The sequence below is a fragment of the Budorcas taxicolor genome, chromosome 18 (assembly GCF_023091745.1).
Source record: "Budorcas taxicolor isolate Tak-1 chromosome 18, Takin1.1, whole genome shotgun sequence".
NCBI classification, from domain to species: Eukaryota; Metazoa; Chordata; class Mammalia; order Artiodactyla; family Bovidae; genus Budorcas; species Budorcas taxicolor.
In genome coordinates this window covers 48,818,458-48,837,035 of record NC_068927.1, presented here as the reverse complement: position 1 = coordinate 48,837,035, position 18,578 = coordinate 48,818,458, and the positions used below count along the sequence as shown (strand labels likewise).

The 18,578-nt window shown below is 39.5% G+C and overlaps 1 protein-coding gene across 1 annotated transcript in view; it reads left to right on the top strand.

Moving 5' to 3' along the window:
- The window catches only part of LOC128063941 (uncharacterized), a 211,251-nt gene that overhangs the window by 50,092 nt on the left and 142,581 nt on the right, over positions 1-18,578 (top strand). The window contains 1 exon segment of the mRNA XM_052656771.1: positions 12,391-13,518. Within this exon segment, the coding sequence (XP_052512731.1) occupies positions 12,391-13,518 (1,128 nt within the window).

Genomic DNA, 18,578 nt, shown 5'->3' with positions numbered 1-18,578 from the left:
ACACTTTAAAACTTTTGCCAATTAAATATCTAGTATTACCGCATTTCACTGATATGCCTATATTATCAGTGAAACTGAACATCAGTTCTTGCCCACCTGTGTGCTTAGTCACTCAGTCATGTCCAATTCTTTGCAAACCCACGGACTGTAGCCCACCGGGCTCCTCTGTCCATGGGATTCTCCAGGCAAGAATACTGGAGTAGGATGCCATTCCCTTCTCTAAAGGATCTTCCTGACCCAGGGATCTAACACAGGTCTCCTGCACTGCAGGCAGATTCTTTATTGTATGAGCTACAGGAGATATCCCCTTTTGCAAAATATTTGTTCAGATATTTTGCCAGTTTTTAATTGGGTTGTTTTTCTCTGACTGATTTATAGCAATTGAATATATATATATGTGTGTGTGTGTAATCTATATACATAATACATATATTATGTATCATCTGTATTTAGTTTGGGCTTCCCTTGTGGCTCAGTGGTAAAGAATTCACCTTCCAATGCAGGAGATGCAGGAGATGTGGGTTCGATCTCTGAGTCGGGAAGATCTCCTGAAGGAGGAAATGGCAGCCCACTCCAATATTTTTTCTGAGATAATCCCATGGACAGAGGAGCCTGGCAGGCTGCAGTCCATGAGGCTACAAAAGAGTTGGACTTGACTCAAGTCACTGGGCGCACAACCGTGTGTGCATATTTTAATTTACTGGCAGTTGCATATGTGACAAAAATTATCTTCTGCTCTGGCTTGGTTTTTCACTCTGATGCCTTCTGGTGAGTAGAGGTTTTGGATTTCAGTGTGATGAAATCTTTTTCAGTAGTTAGTGCTTTTTAAAGAAATTTTCTGCTACCTTGAGGTAATGAAGATTTTCTTGTGTTTGCTTCTAAAAGCTCCCTAGGTTTTTGCCTTAACATTTCTGTCTTTACACTTCGTGGAATTGATTAGTGTAGGGTAGGGATTCAATTTCATTTTATCCCCTAAGTGGGTATCCAGTTGCTCCAGTATCATTTATTGAAAAGTTCATCTTTTTTTACACTGAGCTGCAGTGCCATTATAGTTACAAAGGTGGTGCTAGTGGTAAAGAACCTGCCTGCCAATGCAGGAGACATAAGAGATGTGGGTTCTATCCTTGGGTTGGGAAGATCTTCTGGTAGAGGGTATGGGAACTCACTCCAGCACTCTTTGCCTGGAAAATCCCATGGACAAAGGAGCCTGGTGGGCTACAGTCCATAGGGTTGCTAAGAGAAGGACATGACTGAAGTGACTTAGCACACATTATGGCTACGTCTTGTTTCTGGACTTTATATTTTGTTCTATTGCTCTGTTTGTCTCCCCTCACAACATTACTATGCTATTAAGATAGCTGTTAAGTATTCACTGTGACTTTGGAATATTTGGAGCAAATCCTCTTACCTTCTTGTTCCTTAAGAATATCTTGGCTGTTTGTGTTCTTTTCATATCCATATAAATTTTTGAAACAGCTTGGTTCCACTCAAACATCTTTTGGGATTTGATTGGATTGCATTGTATCTATAATCATGTGAGTATAAATTTGAGAAGTCTTCTGATAATAATATTAACCTATCAATTGATATTACATCTTCTACATGTTTTTCAGCAAGGTCTTGCTTATCTCCTAAAATAGTACTTGGCAAATAGGAAGAATTTAATCCATTGTATATAGTATTTACCTTCTGCATTGACTGCCAGGAATTTGAGCACTTCACACGTGCTCAATTATAGCATATCTTAGCCTGAGATCTGATATTGAGTACCTATGATATATGACCTTTGTGTATGATTTATTTTTTTTCTTTTATTCTTAGCCTCCTCAAATACATTTTTGAAGTGAGGGATATAAAAAGGAGATATAAACTTAGAATCATATATGTATTGTTTAATATTTTTATTAAAATAACATTCAGGTGTTATGCTCCGAGCCCATATCTCCGAACCAACCGAGAGAGAGAGTAAGTCCACCATGGTAATGCAAGGGCAAGAAGGGAGTTTATCTCTAGCGCGCTAGGGCCCAAGTCTCATCCCACACAAGGGAATCCGACAAGAGCCCCGAACAAAGGAGTATGGCGGCTTATATACAGGCAGTTCTTTGTCTCAGTTACAGGAGTAGCTGGCGTTACATGATTGGCCAGGCAGGATGAGCGCATATCCTGTCTCTTTCTGGTAAACATGACTCAGGTCCTAGAGCCTGTCGTTTGGTCCCTAACATCAGGTCCAATCAAGTCTGTTGTGCATGGGTCCTTTTACTGTTCTCCCTATATTATATTTCTTTTTTAAATACCCTTTCCACTTCTCTTTCCCAATCTCCTCAAAACCTCCCCCCTTCCACAACTATCCTCCCTCTTTGCCATCTATTCTCAATATCACTTTAGTTTAAATATAGACTCCATCAGAAAAAAAGAAACAAACCATCCCTCAGGGTTTTTTTTTTATTTACACTAGTCTCTGTAACATGGTGTAAAAATTATGGGCTCTAGTGTCAAATGTCGAAGAAGGCAATGGCACCCCACTCCAGTACTCTTGCCTGGAAAATCCCATGGACAGAGGAGCCTGGTAGGCTGCAGTCCATGGGGTTGCTGAGAGTTGGACACGACTCGGTGACTTCACTTTCACTTTTCACTTTCATGCATTGGAGAAGGAAATGGCAACCCACTCCAGTGTTCTTGCCTGGAGAATCCCAGGGATGGCGAAGCCTGGTGGGCTGCCATCTATGGGGTCGCACGGAGTCGGACGCGACTGAAGTGACTTAGCAGCAGCAGTGTCAAATGTGGTCTCTGATCTCAGCTACACCACCTGTGAGCTGCTTAACCTGTGAATGAGAGGTTCTCATTCTCAATGTTGAGAATGAAAGATGTGTAAAATACTTGGTTGTTGTTCAGTTGCTAAGTTGTATCTGACTTTTTGCTACCCCATGGACTGCAGCATGCCCAGCTTCCCTGTCTTCACCATCTCCCAGAGTTTGCTCAAACTTGTGTCCATTGAGTCAGTGATGCCAATGGTACACTTGGTACACATCAGAAATTCAGTAAATATTAGCTTCCCTTTCCTTCATTTCCCATTCTTGGGATCTCTAAATCAATTATGGTATAAAGTGGTTGCCCAAAAGTCTTTGGGTAGGTCTTGAAGGATTTTTTTGTTGTTGTTGAGGTTTAATCAACATATAACATTATATTTGTTTCAGGTGTACAACATAATGATTCAATATTTGTATATACAGTTGTCCCTTAATGTGGGGGTTAGGAGCACTGACTCTGCATTAAAAAATCTTCATATAACTTATAGTTGGTCCTCCATATCCATGGTTCCTTTGTATCTGCATTCTCAGATTTAATCCACCACAGATCCTGTTCTGTTCAGTTCAGTTGCTCAGTCATGTCTGACTCTTTGCAACACCATGGACTGCAGCACGCCAGGCCTCCCTGTCCTTCACCAACTCCCAGAGTTTACTCAAACTCATGTCCATCGAGTTGGTGATGCCATCCAACCATCTCATCCTCTGTCGTCTCCTTCTCCTCCTGCCTTCAAGCTTTCCCAGCATCAAGGTCTTTTCCAGTGAGTCAGTTCTTTGCATCAGGTGGCCAGAGTATTGGAGTTTCAGCTTCAGCATCAGTCCTTCCAATGAATATTCAGCACTTATTTCCTTTAGGATGGACTAGTTGGATCTCCTTGCAGTCCAAGGGACTCTGATCCTGTAGCATTGTAGTATTTACTACTGAAAAAGACACCACATATAAATGGAACTAGTCAGTTCAGACCCATGCTATTCAAGGGTCAACTGTATTATAAACTGATCACCACAGGGAGTCTAATATCCATCAGTATACATAGTATAAAAATTGTGTTTCCTTATGACTTTTAAGATTTTCTCTCAGCAATTTTCAAATATGCAATACAGTATTAACTATATGCCATACTATACATTGTATCACCAAGACTAATTTCATAACTGGAAGTTTGTACCTTTTGACTTCCTTTACCCATTCCACTCACTCCCGACCCCATTTCTGGCAACCAACAGTGTGTTCTCTATATCTATGCACTTGGTTTTTATTTGTTTAAATTCTACATATAAGTGAGCTCATACAGTATTTTTCTTTCTCTGTCCTCCTTACTTCACTTAGCATAATAGTGGTACATTACGTTCTACATTGCCTACTTGTTAAACTATTTACATAGTTTGCATTATCAATTTGAATTTTTTTAATGTATTTATCTGGTTACGTTGGGTCTTAGTTGCAGCATGCAGGATCTTCGTTGCATCATGCAGGATCTTTCCTTGCAGCACACAGACATTCCAGTTACTGCTTGTGGTGTCCAGTTGTGGTGTGTGGGCTCAGTAGTCCAGCAGTTGCAGCACATGGGCTCTTTAGTTGTGGCGTAAGGGCTCCAGAGCATTTGGTAGTTGCGGCATGTGGACTTAATTGCTGCACAGCATGTGAGATCTTAGTTCCCTGACCAGGGATTGAATCCAAGTCCCCTGCACTACAAGGTGGAATCTTAACCACTGGACCACCAGGGAAGTCCCTGTATATTTGAATTTTTTTAATTTATGTCTCTGTGCTTTACTTGTACCATGTTTTGATCATTTCTTTTCTTTTAAATCTTTGAATACCTGCTCAAATATATCACTATTCTGAAGATAGCTGTATTTGCTATTCCTTTCATTACAAAAAAATATTTATTACAACAAATTTGAAAACTATGGAGAAGCACAAACAAGTAACAGAAGTTATCTGTAATCCTGTCAATTAAAGACAACTGCTGTCAACACTTAGAATTGTTTTCTAAATGTGATCATATTCTGGCTACTGACTTATAACCCATCTTTATCATGCCAAAATACAGTGTGAACAACTGTCCATGTTGTTATACATTTATCTTTACCATGAGTTGTAATGGCTGCATCATGTTACCATTTTACCCAGCTCCCTTTTTTAAACATGGTTTGCTTATAAATTATTGCCATTATAAACAATGAGCAGCTCTTAGGTTGAATGCTAGTGTTTTCCTTTTTAAATTTTATTTTTAGTTAAATGATAATTATAACTAATAATTTTGTTACAAAAAATTTTGTGTTATGAAGGGCCTCATATCCATGTAACTACAATCCCCAATCCTAGGAACCTACCCAGGCTCATCACTGCAAATGGTGACTGCAGCCATGAAATTAAAAGATGCTTGCTCCTTGGAAGAAGGCTATGACCAACCTATACAACGTATTAAAAAGCAGAGACATTAGCCAACAAAAGTCTGTCTAATCAAAGCTATGTTTTTTTCAGTAGTCATGTATGGATGTGAGAGTTGGACTATAAAGAAAGCTGAGCGCCAAAGAATCGTGCTTTTGAACTGTGGTGTTGGAGAAGACTCTTGTGAGTCCCTTGGACTGCAAGGAGATCCAACCAGTCAATCTTAAAGGAAATCAGTCCTGAATATTCATTGGAAGGACTGATGCTGAAGCTGAAACTCCCAATACTTTGGCCACTTGATGCGAAGAACTGACTCATTGGAAAAGACCCTGATGTTGGGAAAGACTGAAGTCAGGAGGAGAAGGGGACGACAGAGGATGAGATGGTTGGATGGCATCACAGACTCGATGGCCATGAGTTTGAGTAAACTCTGGGAGTTGGTGAAGGACAGGGAAGCTTGGCATGCTACAGCCCATGGGGTCATGAAGAGTCAGACACGACTGAGAGACTTAACTGAGCTATCTACCCAAAGTACCCAAAGGTAGCTGCTGTTATCAATTAATTATTTATCCTATTAAAAAATGTATATACATGAGTAATTCCTTTGTGGTCCAGTCATTAGGACTCTAAACTTTCTAACCACTGCAGGGCATCTAGGTTGATCCCTGGTTGAGGAACTAAGATCCCACATGCCTCAAGGCATGTCCCTTCCCAAAATGCGTACACATATAAATGTGTATGTGGTACTGTTTTTCATTGAAAAATATTTCTGTATAAAAAGAATTATAAGTACATCCTGCAAAATGTGGAAAGTAACTGCATTATAAGATTGGTCCAAGGATTGAGTTGGTTCATGTAAAGCCCTTAAAACAGGGCCTAACCACTTAGTGTCATTTAGTAGTTAAGAAACCTATGACAAACCTAGACAGCATATTAAAAAGAGACATCACTTGGCCAACAAAGGTCCATAAAGTCAAAGCTATGGTTTTTCCAGTAATCATGTACGGATATGAGAGTTGGACCATAAAGTAGCTGCTAAGTCACTTCAGTCGTGTCTGACTCTGTGTGACCCCATAGACGGCAGCCCACCAGGCTCCCCCGTCCCTGGGATTCTCCAGACAAGAAAACTGGAGTGGGTTGCCATTTCCTTCTCCAATGCATGAAAGTGAAAAGTGAAAGTGACATCGCTCAGTCGTGTCCGACTCTTAGCGACCCCATGGACTGCAGCCCACCAGGCTCCTCCACCCATGGGATTTTCCAGGCAAGGTTACTGGAGTGGGGCACCATTGCCTTCTCCGGACCATAAAGTAGGCTGAGTGCCAAAGAACTGATGCTTTCAAACTGTGGTGCTAAAGAAGACTCATGAGAGTTCCTTGGATTGGACTGCAAATAGATCAAACCAGTCAATCCTTAAGGACATCAACCCTGAATATTCATTGAAAGTACAGATGCTAAAGCTGAAACTCCAATACTCTGGCCACCTGATGTGAAGAGCTGACTCATTGGTAAAGACCCTGATGTTGGAAAAGAGTGAAGGCAACAGGAGAAGCGGGCAGCAGAGGATGAGATGGCTAGATAGCATCATCAACTCAATGGACATGAATCTGAGCAAACTCCAGGAGATAGTGGAGGACAGAGGAGCCTGGATTGCTACAGTCCATGGGATCACAAAAAGTCGGACAAAACTTAGCAACTAAACAACAACAGTTATTGTTACTGTTCTGAAGCTTACTTTTTTATTATTTGTGGAGAATTGTTCATTTAAGTATAGAGCTCACTTTAATTACTTCATGTAAGGCCATATTTTATAATACTGTGGTATGTTTAGTGATTTTATGGTTTTTAGGGATTTAGATTTTATATAGTTAAATCACTGTGGCAAACATTGCTCCAGTGAACATCTATGTACATGTCTTCTCTAAGGTATATATTAATAGTGAAATTATGGAGATAAAAAGTACACATACATTGTGTGTGCTCTGTGTGCTCAGTTGTGTCTGACTCTTTGCAACCCCATGGACTGCAGCCCTCCAGGTTCCTCTGTCCATGGGGATTCTCCACACAAGAATACTGGAGTGGGTTGCCATGCCCTCCTCCAGGGGATCTTCCCAACCCAGGGATCTAACCCAGGTCTCCCACATTGCAGGCAGATCCTTTACCAACTGAACCACCAGGGAAGCCCATACTTTAGCCCAGGGAACACACTTTAGACTTCAGTAAATATTTCCAAGTTAAACTTCACAGTGGCTTATTCACTTCACAGTATACCCACTCTCTTTGTCAGCCCTGTTTTTCTACTGCCATTTAGGTTACTTTGGGCTCCATAAGGCAGAAAGACACAATTGCAACAAATAGAATAGAGGGTTAATTATTTCATTTAAGCTGGTTATTCTTAACTTTTGTTACTCCTGTCTGGGTCCCACCTCTAGCAATTCTGATTTAACTGGTTTGGGATAGAGCTTGGAAATCATCAATTTTAAAAGATCACCGGGTGGAGAAGGAAATAGCAACTCACTCCAGTATTCTTGCCTGGAGAATCCCCATGGACAGAGGAGCCTGGCAGGCTATGGTCCATGGAGTTGCAAGAGTCAGACACGACTTAGAGACTAAACCACCACCACATCAGAAACCAGCAAACCCACACACTGTAAAGCAATTATCCTCCAATTATCCAATAAAAAAATAAAGATCACCAGGGACTTCCATGGTGGTCCAGTGGTTAAGAATCTGCCTTCCAGTGCAGGAGACAGGTTCGATCCCTGGTCTGGGAAGATCCTGTATGGCATGGAGCAACTAAGCCTGTGCCCACAACTACCGAGCCTGCACTCTAGGACCCACAAGCTGCAGCTACTGAGCTGTTGTGCCGCAACTACTGAAGCCCACTTGACTAGAGCCTCTGCTGCACAACAAGGGAAGCCACTGCAGTGAGAAGCCTAGGCATTGCAACTAGAGAGTAGCCCTTGCTCAGCGCAATTACAGAAAGCTGGCACACAGCAACAAAGACCCAGTACAGCCAAAAAATAAATTAAAAAAAAATTAAATACAAGATCATCTGATAATTCTAGTGTGCTGTCACAGTTGACAATGACTTAAGCTCATACAAGATGACTAGACAAACATTAAGATTTAATTGGTCTGGAGTGGGGTTCAAGTCTTGATTTTTTTTTAAAGCTATCCAATTGATTCTAATAGCAATCAGAATTCATAACCACTGGCTTAGATAAAGCATGATTCATTTTCTGGAGCTATGGAAAAAAATTCTTGTAGCAAAGTAGGAGAGGGATGATGTTGAAGGAGGCAATCAGTAATATCCGTCATACCTGTACTCTTGCCAGCAGTTAACATTATGAAACTATCATCGTTTGGTCGTTTTAATGGTGTTTTGGGACAATACCTAAAGGAAATAGCATACATATATGTTTAATCAGCAGTCTTCAAATTCTTTTCAAAAGCAAGGTTTGAGTTTTCTGAATCTTACGTATTTTAACATTTTTATATTGTTTTTATCTTCATTAATTTTTTCCTGCCGTGTTTTGAGTTTCTTGCAGTGTTGAAATCAAATCAGTTTTTTTTTTTAAGAGTTTAATGTTATTAAATTTTCTTTTGAGGGGGATAGTTTTCCTGTGTCCAGGTTTTTTCTATGTATTACTCTCCTTTTCACTTTATTTCTAAGTATTTTATATTTCTATTTAGGCTCACATTTAACATGAGAATTACTTAGGACTGTGTCTTACTTTGTTTTCAGTAACTTTTAAATTTTGATTAATTTAAATTTTTATTCAAATTGCAGAAAAGTTACAAGAATAATACAAAATATTCTTGGGTACTCTTTGCTTAGAATCACCAGCAGTTTACATTTTATTCCATGTGTATTATCATTCCTGTGTGAATTTGCAGTTGTTCTGTGTCTCTATATATGCAAGCATCAGTTCAGTCGCTCAGTCGTGTCCGACCCTTTGCAACCCCATGAATCGCAGCACGCCAGGCCTCGCTGTCCATCACCAACTCCCGGAGTTCACTCAGACTCATGTCCATAGAGTCAGTGATGCCATCCAGCCATCTCATCCTCTGTCGTCCCCTTCTCCTCCTGCCCCCAATCCCTCCCAGCATCAGAGTTTTTTCCAATCAGTCAACTGTTTGCATGAGGTGGCCAAAGTACTGGAGTTTCAGCTTTAGCATCATTCCTTCCAAAGAAATCCCAGGGCTGATCTCCTTCAGAATGGACTGGTTGGATCTCCTTGCAGTCCGAGGGACTCTCAAGAGTTTTCTCCAACACCACAGTTCAAAAGCATCAATTCTTCGGCGCTCAGCCTTTTTCACAGTCCAATTTTCACATCCATGCTGCTGCTGCTGCTAAGTCACTTCAGTCGTGTCCAACTCTGTGCGACCCCGGAGACGGCAGCCCGCCAGGCTCCCCCATCCCTGGGATTCTCCAGGCAAGGACACTGGAGTGGGTTGCCATTTCCTTCTCCAGTGCATGAAAGTGAAAAGTGAAGTCACTCAATCGTGTCTGACTCCTAGCGACCCCATGGACTGCAGCCTACCAGGCTCCTCCGTCCATGGGATTTGCCAGGCAAGAGTACTGGAGTAGGTTGCCATTGCTTCACATCCACACATGACCAAACACACACACAAAAAATTGTATATTGACTATAATGCACTGTTGTTAAAATCTCTTACTTTAGTGACTATATTGTGGTTATGTAAGAGAATACTCTTGTCCCTAGGAAACAACACAGTGAAGTTGATTTTGTCTGTACTAATTAGTTGGTATTCGACTGTGAAGGAGAGCATTCCCTTATCACTCACTTATGTGTTCATTTGTTATATCAGTATATATTTGTAGATTTTCATTTATTCAGTGTGTTATGTAATGTGTTACCATTTATTTTGATACTCAAATTGTCCCAGATTTGGTCAATGGGAGTCTATTCAGGCTGGCTTCTTTGTACTTTTGATTTTCCTCATGATTCTTTGAGCATGTCTTCTCTTTCTGGCCCAAGATGTTACAGGCTTATTTCTATTTACTCTCCTGGCTCCAGCCTGAAGTAAGTAATTTTTCTAAATAGCCTGGTTTCTTGCTGTAAAGAATATTTAGAAACCAAGATCTGAGTGATGGGACTACAGTATTCAGTCTGGTCTTAATCCTGTTCCAGATTTGTATCTCCCTTCTCCAGTAGTTAAAAACCTGACTCTCATTATCCTCATTATATTTACTAATTTGTTCAATTCTATAATATAACATAGTTTTCGATTTCCTAACCTATACTACAGTAACTATCAAACCTACTAAATGGAGCTCAGTATTTGTTTATAGTTCTCTTCGTCTTCAGAATAAGGGTACATAGTTAAAATACTGTCTTCAAGTTTATTTGAATTCATTTCTTAATCCTGTCCTTCAGTGTGGCTGTGTTATTCATTTGAAATACTTTTAGGTTCATTTGTTCCTGTTTATAATTTGTTTGATTTTTTAAATTAATTTTAATCCATTCTTGTTGATTATATGAACATGGTTCCAGTTAGAGCAGTATCACTCTGCTCCTATGACCCTTGCTGTAGTGAATATTATGTGCTCAATTGTGTCCTCTCTTCTCTAATTCATATGTTGAAGCTCTAACTCCCCAGTGAGGACTGCATGCGTATATGCTAAGTCACTTCAGTCGTGTCTGACCCTTTGCAACGCTATGGACTGTAGCCCACCAGGCTCCTCTGTACATGGGATTTTCCAGGCAAGAATGCTGGAATACGTTGCCATGCCCTCCTCTAGGGGATCTTCCCAACCTAGGAATTGAACCCATGTCTCTTACATCTCCTGCATTGGCAGCCTGGTTGTTTACCACTGAAGCCCCAAGACATATTTAGACCTAGTGTAAACAAGCTTGTTGTTTGAGTAATGCAGAAAAAGACTGGAGCTGAAATATTTTTACCTCTGGGGACTTGAGTTGTTTATTTGTTCAAGGTCTTAATTGATGTCTCTGAATCCTTTTCCAGTCACTTTTAGGTCTTCCAAAATGATAGCTACCAAACACGGTGGCATTATTTTATACAACTGTGTAAAAACATTATATGTGATTTCAGAATCATTTCAATAACCACTGATGTTCAGAGAACTCATCTATCTGCATCCTTCTTGTAATTTTCCACAAGCATCATATTACCTCCTATCTTATCATTCCTTTTCTGTGACTTTAGAACTAAACTCTCAATTACTCTGCTGTGGCCTTTGCAAGTCCCCTTTTTTGTTCTCCCAAGATTAACCTCATAGACTTTCTAAGTAAACATGGATTTTATCAAATGGCATAAACACACTATATTCTAACTACAAAAGAATCTTCCTCCTTTATTGCTAATTCCAGACTTATTCAGTTCGTTAATCTTTCATCAAGATGCTACTATATCTAGAGTAACTTTCTCTTCTGTCTCCTTCAGGGATGCAATTTATGACCATCTATCCTAGAAGTTTCCTTCCTAGTATAGTTACTTAAAGCTCTAAACAACCCTAAGAAATGAGTTAAATGACAATTATGCTCATTTTTAAATTTATTAGGATTATCCTCTAATAAAATTGGGGTGGGGCCTGGACATATTTATAATTATTTAGATCCCTACTTCTTTAGGGTGTTTTTATCTAAATCACTAATCAGGAATGATTGACTTAAACTGTTTTCCTAAATAAGTCTTTCACCTTCTAGTGTTTCTTCTCATTCCGTTTCCTTATCTGTTTGTCAAAGTGTTCAATCATAAATGAGAACTGTATAAGCCACTTACTGTTTATGAAAATGAGTTTAAGTCTTTTCATATCTATTATAAAAGCTTAATTCTCCCAGAACACACACACAAAAAAGTGAATGTTTTTATATTTTCTTTCAGACTCTGAATCAAAGTTGAGACCAAGAATAATTTCTGAAAAAGGATATTTATGGAATAAAATCATCCTGGTGGGAGATAATGGAAAGACTTATAAAAAACAGCATTGCATACTCACGTTTCAGAGGTGATTGGGAATGTAAAAGCCAGTTTGAGAGAAAACAGGAATCTCAGGAAGGACATTTCAGTCAAATGATATTTACTCCTGAAGACATGCCCACTTTCAATACCCAGCATCAGAGAATTCATCCTGATGAGAAACTCCTTGAATGTAAGGAATGTGGGAAGGATTTTAGTTTTGTATCAGTCCTTATTCGACATCAGCGAATTCATACTGGTGAGAAACCTTATGAATGTAAAGAATGTGGCAAGGCCTTTGGTAGTGGTGCAAATCTTGCTTACCATCAAAGAATTCATACTGGTGAAAAACCTTATGAATGTAATGAATGTGGGAAGGCCTTTGGTAGTGGCTCAAACCTTACTCACCATCAGCGAATTCACACTGGTGAGAAACCATATGAATGTAAGGAATGTGGGAAAGCCTTTAGTTTTGGATCAGGCCTTATTCGACATCAGATAATTCACAGTGGTGAAAAGCCTTATGAGTGTAAGGTATGTGGGAAGTCGTTTAGTTTTGAATCAGCCCTTACTCGGCATCACAGAATCCACACAGGTGAGAAACCTTATGAATGTAAGGATTGTGGAAAAGCCTTTGGCAGTGGTTCCAACCTTACTCAGCATCGAAGAGTTCACACTGGTGAGAAACCTTATGAATGTAAAGGATGTGGAATGGCCTTTAGTAGTGGTTCAGCCCTTACTCGGCATCAGAGAATTCATACCGGTGAGAAACCATATATATGTAATGAATGTGGGAAAGCATTTAGTTTTGGATCCGCCCTTACTCGACATCAAAGAATTCACACTGGTGAGAAACCTTATGTGTGTAAGGAATGTGGGAAGGCTTTCAATAGTGGCTCAGATCTCACTCAACATCAGAGAATTCACACTGGTGAGAAACCTTATGAGTGTAAGGAATGTGAGAAAGCCTTTAGAAGTGGTTCAAAACTTATTCAGCATCAAAGAATGCACACTGGTGAGAAACCCTATGAGTGTAAGGAATGTGGGAAGGCCTTTAGTAGTGGTTCAGACCTCACTCAACATCAGAGAATTCATACTGGTGAGAAACCTTATGAATGTAAGGAATGTGGGAAGGCTTTCAGTAGTGGCTCAAAACTTATCCAACACCAGCTAATTCACACTGGTGAAAAACCCTATGAATGTAGAGAATGTAGAAAGTCCTTTAGTAGTGGCTCAGCTCTTAATCGGCACCAGAGAATACACACTGGTCAGAAACCCTATAAATGTAAGGAATGTGGGGAGACTTTTGGTACTGGCTCAACCTTTACTCAGCATCAGAGAATCCATACTGCTGAGAAGCTCTATGAATGTAAGGCATGTGGGAAAGCTTTGGGGAGGGGTTCAGAAATTCAGCAACATAAGAAAAATCATGCTGGTGAGAAGCTCTGTGAATTAGAAACTCCATAAAGTTGGAATTATATAGTTAAGGAAGCATACAATAAGAAAATTCATACTAGTGAGAATGCCCACAAATGTAAGTACATATACCTTACTTATACTTTACCAGTCAGTCTGAGAAAATTCATATATAAAAAAATTATTTAAACCAATCTGAATAAAATATTAGAAGATTTTTATCTAAATTCATTCCTTCACTATTTTCAGAAAATTCATACTTGTCAATATTAAAAATTGAAAAATCTTTTATTGTATATTGCCTTTATTTTAAACATTGAAATTTATTCTGGGGCTAACCTTGCTATTTTGTTTTTAATGTTCTTATTTTTTTGGGTATTATACAGAATTGCTGATCCATTTCAAAATTATTTTAAATTATTATTGAGGGTCTAAATTTACCCTTTTTCTCTCTCCCCCATTTCTCATACTAATATCATTTATTCAATAACCATATCTATTTTTATATTTTTATTGTTTGATAGTATATTTTTATACATATAAAGCTTAAATATCACTTATTTGTTTTCATATTTGCATATCTGCATTTGTATCTGTTTTTCACGCTGTTTGTGTTAAGTTATGGTTACTTTTACATATCCTTTAATGTCTTATGGATATGTACTTTTTGTTTTGGAAGGTTGTTTTATTTTTCTTTTATAAACTTTATACTGTTCTTTTTGCAAAACAATTTTCCTACATAAAAATGTAAATATGAGTTAAAAATATATATAGTTATCTGTAATCTTACCAGTCATAGATAATCACTGTCAAATTTTTGGAGCAAATCCTTTAAGATTATATCTGGCATTGCTTTTGAAAGAAGTATGATCATGCTATAACCATCTTTAAATATTCTTCCTCTGTAAATATATTGTTACAATTCCACTGGCATTAAAGTATTTACCTGTTTGTATCAAACCCTTATTTTTGTCAAATACAGAAAAAATTTTTCATCATAAAGAGTTACTTTGTTGGCCCCTTTTGAATGTGTCTGCTTTATTTGTTGTTCATTTTAAAGATAATGTGTGGATCTCTTCTGCTTTACATGATTTATACATCATCCATAAAATCTTACTTCCCTTTGGCTAACATCCCTGAACTTAGTTACTTCCCCAGCATTAACTAACTTGCTCATTCTTCCAGATCCTTTTATGTGCATATGTGATGTGTTTATGGTACTGTGGGCATAATTAGTGTGGTTCTGAAGCAAATTATGGGGATTCTACAGTTGTGCCTATCACATAATAAATACTTGGTTAATTTAGCCATCATCATTGTTATCTTGGCAGTCTTTGTTATTTATGGAAAAAGTTTGAACGGTGATCTCTACCTTATTCAACATCAAAGACATTATGAGGAAAAGACATTTATGTAAGTGAACATAGGCAAAGTTTGGGCAACATGTATCCCTTATTGAACAAGAATGATTCATCTTAATGAATAAAGAATGTAAATTTAAGAAGGCAAAAGTAAATCATAAAACTTTTAAAAATAGGATAGCTCTTTCATAAAAATCTGAACACTGAAAAATAATATTAGCCTCATAGTGGCATAAGATGCCCACAAGTAAACTTGGCATATATCCACAAACAAATTGCCTCTGAGGTTGTTGTGCAATCCAGCACTATAGCCCAGTGGACTTGAGAGGAGTCTCGCCCACCTGTGTATATCATGTAATAGGCAGATAGTTCTTGGTATATGGGTTGTTGAACCAGCAGGAGTCTATAAACTGGCCCCAGTCCTTCTTGGCTGCACTTAAGGTAAACCTGGAGAGTGCTGACTTCAGCAGACACCCACAGGTGAGAGACACTTTGTAGATGTTCAGATTTCCTGAGGAGAGATTCCAGCACTCTGTTGAAGAAATAGGGAAGGGGAAAAATTGACTGCTTTGGAAAGACTAAGATGAACTTTGCCAGCACTCAAGGTTTTATCTAAACAGAGTGAGGGAAGCAATTGCTGGTGGGTGCATGGGCAGCACATTGGAGACAGCTCAGACCTCTGTAGCTGACATGGGCCCCCTTGCAGGGCCCTCTTGCTCCAGGGCCCCCAGCCTGAAGTGAGGGGCATGGTTCATAAAACAGAACTAGCTTGGGTCTGACCCTCAGGACTTCTGCTCCAACAACCTGGGATCAAATTCTGCTCCGAGTAGGGCAGTGACAACTCTTGAGCCGAGGACACCTTACTCCCGACCCAAGCTCTAGCCCCTCCATCTCCAACCCCACCTCCTACAAGAGTTATAGCTGTCAGCACACCCTAAAGAAAGATATTACTTGTGCCCCCATGAAAAATCCAGCTCTCCAAACAAAGGCATTGAGTACCTGCAGAGTCTCCTGGGATATTCTCACATAAGAACATCCCTTCAAGGCTGCAATAGGTAACTTTCTTCTAAATTTATAGAGGCAGAGAAAGTTAAGCAAAATGAAAAGTCAGAGGGACTGATTTCAATTGAAAAAGCAAGAGATTCATTCCTATACACTAACAACAAAAGATCAGAGAGATTCAGGAACAGTCCTATTTACCGTCACATGGAAAAGAATAAAATAATGTAGGAGGAAACCTACCTAAGGAGGCAAAGACCTATACTCAGAAAACTAAGATATTGACGAAAGAAGTCAAAGATGACAAGAATAGATGGAGAGATATACCATGTTCTTGGATTGAAAGAATGACTATTATGAAAATGACTCTGCTATCCAAAGCAATCTACAGACTCAATGCAATCCCCAACAAATTACCAAGGGCATTCTTCACAGAATTTTTTAAAAATTAACATTTTACATGGAAAAAAAAGACCCCAAATAGCGAAAGCAGTCTTAAGAATAACAGAGCTGGAGGAATCAGGCTCCTTGGCTTCAGACTATACTACACCCCCTTCTGCTTTTGCCTTCAATCCTTCCCAGCATCAGACAGTCTATAAGTGGTGCTGGGAAAACTACAGCTACATGTAAAAGAATGAAATGAGAACACTCCCTAACACCATGAGAGAGTAACAGGCAGGAAGGGTAGGGGGTCTCCAAATGGAGGAAATAGGCTGCAAGTGTCAGACATTTTTTATCTCTCTCTTAAGCAGCAGGAGGAAACAAACTACATGTGTCAGAATTTTTTCCCTTCTCTATACAAATTTAAAAGGAGGTTTCTTTTAAAATTCTTTGTTGCCATGATGACACCTGGTTCCACCTGAACTTAACTTTTCTCAAACCTTGCCCTAACCAATGTGTTTTTCTTATGGAAATATTTTTCTTAAGCTTTGTTAATGAACTATGTATTTATCCTAGATGCTATCTTTCTTCAAGTCCGTTCTCCTAAGTCTCAGAACGTGCTTGACAAACCAGTATGTTTTACTCATGGAAATGTTCTCTTAAGCTATGTTAATGAGACTATATATTTGCTTGGAAATCTGCCTTTCTTCAAGATTCACGTCAATCATTTTATGGCCCAGGAGGACTCACCTTGTGCCAATGTTATCTCAAAATGTATGTTGTGGGTGAGGGACCTGGTGCCACTCTCTGAGTTTGAGACATTTCCTTTCTCTAATTAGCAGCCTGCTACTGGCTATATAACTTCCTGCCAAAGACTAGCAGGGGGGCAATCTTTCTGCCCCCTTATGATGTCTACATCAGAAGCTTTCTCTATTGCCTTTATACTTTAATAAAACTTTGTCACTCAAAAGCTCTGAGCCATCAAGCCTCATGACTGGCCCCAGATTGAATTCCTCTCCTCCAGAGGCCAAGAATCTCGGTGTCTTTCACAGCTCAGCAACAACCTTTCATCTTGGGAAGTTGTCCAAGTAGGGTGTCCAAAGATACCTAGAGTAACAGGCAAGTTTGACCTTGGAGTAAAAAATGAAGCAGGGCAAAGGCTAACAGAGTTTTGCCAAGAGAACACATTAGTCATACAAACCAGTGCAAACACCCTTTTCTAACAATACAAGAGATAACCCTACACATTCACGTCACCAAATGGTCAATACTGAAATCTGATTGATTACATTCTTTGCAACTGAAAATGGAGAGGCTCTATCATATCAGTTCAGTTCAGTTGCTCAGTCATGTCTGACTCTTTGCAACCCCATGGACTGCAGCACACCAGGCCTCCCTGTCCATCACCAAATCCCGGAGTTTTTGCAAACTCATGTCCATTGAGTCAGTGATGCCATCCAGCCATCTCACCGTCTGTCATCCCCTTCTCCTCCTGCCTTCAATCTTTCCCAGCATCAGGGTCTTTGCAAATGAGTCAGCTCTTCACATAAGGTGGCCAAAGTATTGGAGTTTCAGCTTCAACATCGGTCCCTCCAATGAGCACCCAGGACTGATCTCTTTAGGATGGACTAGTTGGATCTCCTTGCAGTCCAAGGGACTCTCAAGAGCTTTCTCCAACACCACAGTTCAAAAGCATCAATTCTTCTGCACTCAGCTTTCTTTATAGTCCAACTCTCACATCCATACATGACTACTGGAAAAACCACAGCCTTGACTAGACAGACCTTTGTTGGAAAAGTAATGTCTCTGCTTTTTTATATACTATCTAGGTTGGTCATAACTTTCCTTCCAAGAAGTAAGCGTCTTTTAATTTCATGGCTGCAATCACCATCTGCAGTGATTTTGGAGCCCCCAAAAATAAAGTCTGACACTGTTTCCACTGTTTCCCCATCTATTTGCCATGAAGTGATGGGACCGGATGCCATGATCTTAGTTTTCTGAATGTTGAGCTTTAAGCCAACTTTTTCACTCTCCTCTTTCCCTTTCATCAAGAGGCTCTTTAGTTCTTCTTCACTTTCTGCCATAGGGGTGGTGTCATCTGCATATCTGAGGTTGTTGCTATTTCTTCTGACAATCTTGATTCCAGCTTATGCTTCATCCAGCCCAGCATTTTGCATGATGTACTCTGCATGTAAGTTAAATAAACAGGGTGACAATATACAGCCTTGACATACTCCTTTCCTGATTTGGAACCAGTCTCTTGTTCCATGTCCAGTT